At 34.5% G+C, this 9,607-nt stretch overlaps 1 protein-coding gene across 1 annotated transcript; it reads right to left on the bottom strand.

Annotated features, from left to right (window-relative positions):
• Positions 1-4,467: 4,467 nt before the first annotated feature.
• Positions 4,468-8,303, bottom strand: LOC149561944 (G2/mitotic-specific cyclin S13-7-like). The gene is made up of 13 exons (XM_089825468.1): positions 8,080-8,303; positions 7,758-7,861; positions 7,613-7,667; positions 7,399-7,528; positions 7,028-7,085; positions 6,541-6,768; positions 6,307-6,423; positions 6,116-6,205; positions 5,859-6,020; positions 5,550-5,609; positions 5,368-5,466; positions 5,102-5,280; positions 4,468-4,977 (listed from the first exon to the last, which is right to left on the bottom strand). Exons 2-13 carry the CDS (start codon positions 7,773-7,775, stop codon positions 4,821-4,823), a joined length of 1,353 nt encoding a protein of 450 aa, XP_089681594.1. The 5' UTR covers positions 7,776-7,861; positions 8,080-8,303; the 3' UTR covers positions 4,468-4,820.
• Positions 8,304-9,607: the final 1,304 nt, after the last annotated feature.

Raw genomic sequence — 9,607 nt, forward strand, 5'->3', positions numbered from 1 at the left:
TTTATAAATTTTGAATAGTATTACCAATATTTATAAATTTTGAATAGTATCAAGAATATACACCCATTAATATTAAGAATATTGTCCATTTATGTATATAATTTATTAATGTCAAGAATATTATCCATTTCTGTAAACAATTTACTATGAATTTTATTACCAACATTTAGAAATTTTGAATATTATGATTAATATCTAGAATAACAATTTTCTTTATCATGAAAAGGCATGGAAAAGGTGAATTAATAAACAATACAGAATTTAAAATTAATGCCATTATTGTGTGGTATTATGACATGATTAAGGGAAAAGGTCACATTAATACTAGACCAGATCATTATGGTATTACATGCAAAATCCTCACACTTCCCATAATGATACCTCTAACTGGCATGTACATTGTATTCACAAGATTGTGAAGAACAAAAAAAAGAAGCTTTTATCCACTAATTGTTCTATTTTTAGGCCTGCCTTGGCGATTTTATGGGTACAAATGAGAATTACTAAGATTGTGGAAGGAGATTTGATTAAGGAGGAAGCTGCCATGGGTGGGGACCTAAATAGATTGGAGCCCACAAAGATGGAGGACTTCTCCAAGAGGCGGGCCACATAGATTATGCTAAAAGGAAGGAGTGTTCGTCCCCTACTTGCAGGCCATGGCGAGGTATGATGAAAATTGTTCACAACAATTTGTTGCTACCTAGAAGGATAGGCGAGTGACCATAAATGGCATTTATTTTCAGGTGAATGAAGAATCTATTGCTATGGTGACGAATATGGAGATGAAGGGCAGGAAATGGCAAAAAATCACTAAGGTGGTGGATGAGGTGACCCAGTCCAATTTCTTCAGAAAGAATGAGTCCCCTGACCAATACCGGGGTGGTTTTAGGAGAGACAAAATTTCAGAGCCCTGGGATGATTTTTGTTTGATGATAATAAAGTATTTGACGCTAGAGGGTAGGCACGGTGTGTATTACTTTTATCATTTCCCTCTGCTTAACGATTTTCACTATAGGGAATTTATTAGTATTCCTTTCTTCCTATTGCATGCCCTTGAGGACATTGTCATTGATGTTAGAGAAAAGAAGAAAAAAGGGGCCAATTTCACCATTCTCCACCAAGGGTTCATGTTTTGTCTCTTCCAATTTCACCTAGCCCTCTACCCTCCTTGTGTGATTGCCATTGATAACATCCTCCCCTTTTGGGCCCCCCTACATTTGGAATTTACTAGTAGTAGCCAAGGCCCTACTCCTTAGCCCTCTCCTATCCAAACCCCTACAAAGGGAAGGAAAAATAGAATTCTGACCCTAGAGACAGAGTCCAATAAAAGAATTAAAATGGACAAGAGGGTGAAGGTTGAAATTGGTGACTTGGATGAGGAAATTTGTGGGAGTAGAAGAAGGTCGGGAAGAATTGCTAAGACTCGGGGTTGATACAAACAAACGGCTAGTCGCTGTCAAGAAGAGGAGGAAGATACCAACTCTAATGAGAGTGACAAGAATTTGGGGGATGGTATGGATAAGGGGAAAGAAGAGACGGATAAAGATGTGGAGAAATGGGATGATACCCTTGAATGTACCTAAGACTTTGAGGCAGACAACACTACTAAAGACCCCTCCCCTAACCCCAAACATGTTTCTACCATCATCACCCCCCACCTTCCACTGTCAACCAGGAGCACCCCAATATGACCAATGCCTCCCTCGACACTATTTCCTCTCGGGTTGGTAAAGAGAGCCAAGAGAAACTGAAAAGCCAAGCTAACAATTCTGATGTGCATGTTAAGTGGAACCCCCTAGATAATTGTAGCAAGACCTTAAAGCTAGAAACCAAGGAGAAGGAACACAAGGAGTTGATAGACAGGTATAGGTGCATAGCGGTGGAAGAGGGATTCAACCTCTTCTCCAAGTTCATTCTCAAAGTGATGCATGTGGTGGCTTCCAATCTTCAACTATTGGCCAATAACTCGGAGGAGGAGAGAACCTTGGAAAGGAGGACATGAAGCTTCTTTATAGCTTCCTTGTTGATGACTGGGCCAAGGTTCTCATGGCTAGGAAGGGAAAGAAAAAGGAGGTTAGTTAATGGCTTTCTAGTTTTAGTTGTTTTTTGGTCCTCTTCTAGTCTCTCCCCATCTGTTGTTTGATGATTTTGTTTTTTATGCTGAACTTGTAGGTGGTACAATGCGATGACCACCTACATGCAATTTGTTAAATTGTTAAACCCTACTAGTTTTAAAAGTAGGAATACTAGTAACTCTATATACGAGTATACTTGTTTATTATGTTTTTGATATGAACTGGTAGGGGACTATTTGGTTGTCAGAAGGTTTTTGATGGTCCACCACTATTGTAAAAAATAATGGTTTTTTATGTCAGCCCCCTAGTTTTTGGCTGTTTTTTATCAAAATCAATTTGTTTTATCAAGAAGAATACACTCATTAGTAATACTAGTAGGTGGTACAATGCGATGACCACCTACATGCAATTTGTTAAATTGTTAAACCCTACTAGTTTTAAAAGTAGGAATACTAGTAACTGTATATACGAGTATACTTGTTTATTATGTTTTTGATATGAACTGGTAGGGGACTATTTGGTTGTCAGAAGGTTTTTGATGGTCCACCACTATTGTAAAAAATAATGGTTTTTTATGTCAGCCCCCTAGTTTTTGGCTGTTTTTTATCAAAATCAATTTGTTTTATCAAGAAGAATACACTCATTAGTAATACTAGTAGGTGGTACAATGCGATGACCACCTACATGCAATTTGTTAAATTGTTAAACCCTACTAGTTTTAAAAGTAGGAATACTAGTAACTCTATATACGAGTATACTTGTTTATTATGTTTTTGATATGAACTGGTAGGGGACTATTTGGTTGTCAGAAGGTTTTTGATGGTCCACCACTATTGTAAAAAATAATGGTTTTTTATGTCAGCCCCCTAGTTTTTGGTTGTTTTTTATCAAAATCAATTTGTTTTATCAAGAAGAATACACTCATTAGTAATATCAAGAATATATATTTGTGTATAGAATTTACTTTGCTGTGAACGTTTATTACCAACATTTATAAATTTTGAATAATATCATTAAAATCAAGAATTTTACTACCAACATTTATTATATCCAGAATACACATAATAATATCAAGAATATTAGCCATTTGTGTATTTACTTTGCTTCAAATGTTACCAAAATTTATAATTTTTGAATAGTATCATTAAAATCAAGAATTTTACTACCAACATTTATCAATATCCAGAATACACATAATAATATCAAGAATATTATTCATTTGTGTATAGAATTTACTTTGCTTTGAATTTTTATTATAATAATATCAAGAATATATTATATATTTGTGAACGTTTATTACCAACATTTATCAATATGGAGAATACACTCATTAATATCAAGAATAACAATTTTCTTTATTACCATCCATTTGTGTATACAATTTGCTTAGCTTTGAATGTTTATTACCAACATTTATAAATTTTGGATGGTACAATTTGCTTAGCTTTGAACATTTATTACCAACATTTATCAATATGGAGAATATACTCATTAATATCAAGAATAACAATTTTCTTTATGAACCATCTATTTTTGTGTATACTTCTATTTTTGTGTATACTTGCTTAGCTTTGAATGTTTATTACCAACAATTTATAAGTTTTGGATGGTATCATTAATATCAAGAATAACAATTTGCTTTATTACCATCCATTTGTGTATACAATTTGCTTAGCTTTGAATATTTATTACCAAGAATATATTATATATTTGTGAACGTTTATTACCAACATTTATCAATATGGAGAATACACCCACATTTATCAATATGGAGAATACACTCATTAATATCAAGAATAACAATTTTCTTTATTATCATCCATGTGTATATAATTTGCTTAGCTTTGAATGTTTATTTACCAACATTTATAGATTTTGGATGGTATCATTAATATCAAGAATAACAATTTGCTTTATTACCATCCATTTGTGTATACAATTTGCTTAGCTTTGAATATTTATTACCAACATTTATAGATTTTGGATGGTATCATTAATATCAAGAATAACAATTTGCTTTATTACTATTTAGCTAAAAATATATTACCAAGAATATATTATATATTTGTGAACGTTTATTACCAACATTTATCAATATGGAGAATACACCCACATTTATCAATATGGAGAATACACTCATTAATATCAAGAATAACAATTTTCTTTATTATCATCCATGTGTATATAATTTGCTTAGCTTTGAATGTTTATTTACCAACATTTATAGATTTTGGATGGTATCATTAATATCAAGAATAACAATTTGCTTTATTACTATTTAGCTAAAAATAGATTTCCACAGTCCATATTGATTGTAGCGTACTGACAGTGAATATAGCTTACCGACCACCGACAGTGAGTATTTTTATCACCAACATTTAAGACAGAGAAATAATCCATTACGAAGAATAGTTATATAAAATATATTAGTCTATACATGATCTTGAAAACATCTTGACCTCAAAGTTGGGCATACAAGACAATGCTCACATGGCAGTTTAAAAGTAAAATGATTAAAATCCACACTTCAACAAAGGATTGAGTTCTTGACCTCAAAGCAAAATAATTAAAATCCACACTTCAACAAAGGATTGAGTTCATATGGCAGTTCACAAGTAAAATGCTTTAAATCCACACTTCAACAAAGGAATGCGTTCTTTTAAGCAAGAACAAACTCATATACTATTTTGCACTACTGTCACTGGTTATTTACTTAATAATATAATATGATCATTCAAGATATAATTAGTTGCTGGAGCTGCTGCTATCATCTGGAGGCAAACTCACAGGCTTTAGTAGTGCGACAGAGCCAAAGAAAGGACTTGAATACTTCTTGTGTACAACTTTCAGCTTACTTTCTCCTGCATTTCGGTAGTACATAACAATCCAGCGTGCACATTCCCTACACAGAAACATAAATGTAATGACCACCTACTTTAACCACAAAGCTTGAATAGGCAAGAACTAATTTACAATCAGTTAAATTTATAGGGTTAGTTAATCAAATGGGTCATTTTTTGACTTACTTCAGATCTGCTTCAGAGTAACCCGTGTGAAGGTGAAGTGTTTTAGTCCAACATGGATCCTTTTTTAGAGTGCACCTGGCAGTGTATACAGAAGCAGCGGCAAGCATAGATGGGCTATATCTAATCATAACGTAATAAAGTAAACAAAGCTCGGCAAAGAAGAATGTCAGGTTTTCCATCTGAGAACATTGGAAAAAGAATTGGTCAGCACATCAGAGGATCATATTTGGAGGACTATATATCCAGACAGAAATCAAACCCTTTACCTGTTTGTCAGCATCAGCTGCCTTCAGAAATCTAATGAGGAAAACATAGGGGGTTGGAACAGTGAAATTGAATTTCAAGCGATTCAACATTGTATGCTCCTGTTCAAAATACCCTAAATAGTTACAAACTGTATTTACACAGTCACTCTAAAATGAATATCAATTCTGTTATCTTAAATTACCATGGCCACTATATTCTCCCTTGTGTACTCTTTAGCTGATATGCTAACGAAGTCCTTAATCTGTCAACAGTTGAGGGGCCAAAGTTTATTTCAGTGTTTGTAGCCAGAGAATAAGATGTTCTTGATCATTATTGACCTTTGCAATTTCTCTGAGCAAGGATCTCAAAGAAACCTCAAACACAACATTTAAAAACATAATACAATTGTATATCCTCCATCCATGATACTATGTTGGATTGAAAAATTGAAATCTTCAATTAGAAGTCTAAACATTTTTCAATTTGGTCCTCCTCTACTCTACTTCCATACCTCTGGCGTCCAAATTTCTTCATACTTGCAAGCTATGAACATCGCTGTGAGTCCCACTAACTGCAGCTTTCTCCTTGAGACTCTTTCAATAGAAAGGTATCTATCAACCACATTCACAGTGAGATATAATGTCTCGGGCATCAGTTCAAACTTCAGATGCACCTGCAGATTGCAAACTTTCCAAAATCAAACCTCAAAAAGTCTACTGAATGAGAATCCATTTTAGTTCAATGGTAGATAGAGTTGGATTTCTTTACCTCTATCAACCAATCTATCAGAATTGCCCTCATCTTATCATTTATTTCTTCCTGCCTTGACATATAATCTGAAGGTACGCAGCTCAATTTCTGAAAACATAATGCCAAGTTGCCAATCAATCAATAAGCATTGAATCAGAGAATTTTATCTCTTAAAATCATAGAAAACAATGAAGTTATAAGGATTATACTTCAGTGTTTCGGTAGAACTTGTATATATCTTCAACATACTCAACAACAGCCAACTGGTTTTGCAGGTCACCATCATCAATGTTAGGAGGGCGGTCCTCCAAGTCCTTGCAAGCTTTCTGGATAAAGACAAAAAATATTTTTATTCCAGATGTACTATATATAAACAGATCATAAAAACTAGCAGTAATGAACAAATATAACTAGTTTAGGGAAGAAGAAGCAATAATGCATACTTCACTTGTAGCAGTTAGAGTCTTTGTTAGGGATAGTCCTCTGAATTTCTCTGAAGCTGTTTTAAATACATCATTTGTGTCAACTGAGTCTGTGCTGCTATGCACATCATTGCTCTCTTCTGTAACTGTGGGATTTTGTCCCCTTCTCCTGTTAGTGCGCTTCTGTTTGTTCGCCCAACCTGCTACCGCCTCTGCTTTTACCTCTGCCTTAACAGCAACGAACTCTACCTGGGACATTTAAGGGTAAAACGTAAGGTGAGGAATATGCTGAAAAAGGTAATGGCCATGTTGAACTTCAAACTCCCAAATTAAGGGCACTTGCAGGCTGTTAAGGTCTTGCTAGGGATATGTTTAGACACAAAACAAAAAGCAAGAATGAGGTCCAAGAAATCATCAAACCATTTCAACTAACTTAAGGCACCTCCTATCCAGAGGGCCTACCGTCCACTCAAGAGGCATGAACTGGACATCAAATCATTCAACTAACCTGAGTGCTGGAACTTGCTTGTTTGTTCACATTGGCAATCAGATTTGGTCGAAACCTCCTGAAATTGAACCCCAAACACCAAGATAACCAAAAGCATTTTAGACGTTTGAATAAAGACCTTGAAACAGAGCATCAACATCAATGGATAAAAGACCCTAAGCATCAACATCAATGAATAAAGTGAAACCCCAACTGCCTAATCATGCAGAAATCTTGCTACCTTTGTTTTGCTGACAACAGATAACAGAGTGTGATCACAAAAGTTGATTCAAAAACGTCTCCTCAGTTGCTCTAGAACTAGCATGGATCGTAAAATCCCTAAATCTAAGAAAAATACAAATAAAAACCCTGAAACTAAGAAAAGTACATACTCTGCCGCTCCATCTTTGCTGATGACACATCTTGTATTCAAAGCGCCCACCAGATTGCCAATGTCTCCCAAAGCCCTCCTGTTATTATTGCCTCCCACTGCCTTCTGGTTAGCTGCCGCCATAGCGGGACCTGCATTTTCTAATCCATATTAGAAAGAAAACAAAAAACCTCAAGAACAAAATCTAAGATCTGAATCTGTGAGCAGCAATTTACCCTTTGATGCTGCCGGCCGTGAAACACCGCGCTTGTTCTCGTTCTGGTTCCCAGCCTACACGAATTTCAGATTTCAAAATCCAATTTAACCTAATAATCTCAGAGCAAACCACGTAAATCCAGACGGAAAATCAATAAAACTTACCCTAGCACGCATATTCATAGGAAGCAACAGATAATGCAATAATCCTCGGTACAGATTGCGGATTCTGTGCCACAATCTCTCTTCCCATATAGAACGATCCAACACTACATATTGCAAAAGTAGAGCGATCACTAATTTTTTCAGTTTAATTGCAAAACCATCATACCGATCACCCATAACGCAAAAAGCTTATTACATTCAACTGCTAATGGATACTACAAACCCTCGGTGTTTAAAACCCTTAATGCCCAAATACATTTAGGAGAAACCCTCAGATATTTAAACCCGAATTCCAAAACAAAGAATTCAGCTTCAGACTCACCATTTCACAGTGTCGCCACAAAAATAAAAAGCAGATTCAGTTACAGAAATTCCTTGAGCGCGTCTGTTGTGAAACTTATCTGTAGACGCACTACTCTGGTTTGACCTCGCAGCTTTAATATTTGAATTGGAAGCCCCAACGGTATAAATTGATTTCTATCCAACGTCTATTTTCCAACGGCTTTCTTCCCACGCGTTCGCCGGAAGGAAACTTTACAGCTGAACAATTGTTTTAATTGGGTTAGTGCTGCTTTTATATCTTATTATATTAAGAAAAACACTATTATGGTTTTAAAGCACTATAGTGCTTTCTAATTCTAACTAGCTGTTTTGGGGATGATTATGTGGAATCACTAAGTTGTTTGAATCTATTGCATTTTTACTGCTGGGGGATAATTAATTGTTTGATTTTTAATTGTTGGTAAATTCAAAATTATTCTTTAATGCTTAAAATCTAATTCTTTAATGAATATTTTTTTAGCAATCATATTCATGTATCCAAAGAATTTGTTTACATCACTTGAAATTAGATTGAAGATGAAAGAGGGAAATCTAATGAAAATTATCTAAATTTATATATTGACACGTAGATATTAAACTATCTCATTGTTTGTCCAAATTTTACATGTACATTATGTATTTGGAATGTGTGCAACACGTTGTTTATCGATGAATTGAAATTAAGACAAGCCAAGACCTAGCTTAGCCAGGAAACAAGTGTTCTTAGCATGATCAAATTCTAAAGTAAATATACAATGAACATAAGAGAGTTTTGAAGATTGCAACAACAAATCACTATATCACATCGGTGGGCCAAACCATGAAGGTAAGAAAGTTTTGACAGTCGCAACAAGTAGTGACTACATTGCATCATTGGGCCAAATCACACTTGATGTGGTAAAATCAAAATGATTCATTTTATGTTTAAAATCTTATTATTTCGAGTATATTAATCAGTAATCATATTCATGTATCTAAAGGACTATCTAATGTCACTTGAAATTAGATGTAAGACGAGATAGGAGAATCTAATGTAAGTATCTAAAATTAGGCTTTCACACCTAGATAATATATCATCTCATTAGTTCTTCCAAATTTACATTTGCATAGTGTATTTGGAATGTGTACAACACCTTATTCTTTACCAAGGAATTTACTAAAATTGAGACATATTGGAAATATATGTTTGGTTGCTTGTTGTCATTGGTGTCAAACATTGTGTTTAGAAGATGTTTGTGGTTGCTCAAATATTGTGGTATGAAGCCTTTTATTCTTTTTCTTGGAGAAGTAAGCTTGTGTATTGAACCCATAGAACAAGGGAAGACAAGTGTATAGTGAGAGCTATAGTATAGAGAAAGACAATTATAAATTCAAGACAATGGAAGATAGTCATGTATCTTGTCATGTTAAAATGATGTTTAACAATACTCTAATGTTATTATCTATGGTTCAGTAAATAGGGAAATATAGTTTTGTAGTTGATACTAATGCAAATGGATTTAGCTTTTGATCTTGCTTGTGGCATTCTA

This window comes from Cupressus sempervirens, chromosome 4, assembly GCF_028749045.1.
Source record: "Cupressus sempervirens isolate cs-2001-9-10 chromosome 4, ASM2874904v1, whole genome shotgun sequence".
Lineage (NCBI taxonomy): Eukaryota > Viridiplantae > Streptophyta > Pinopsida > Cupressales > Cupressaceae > Cupressus > Cupressus sempervirens.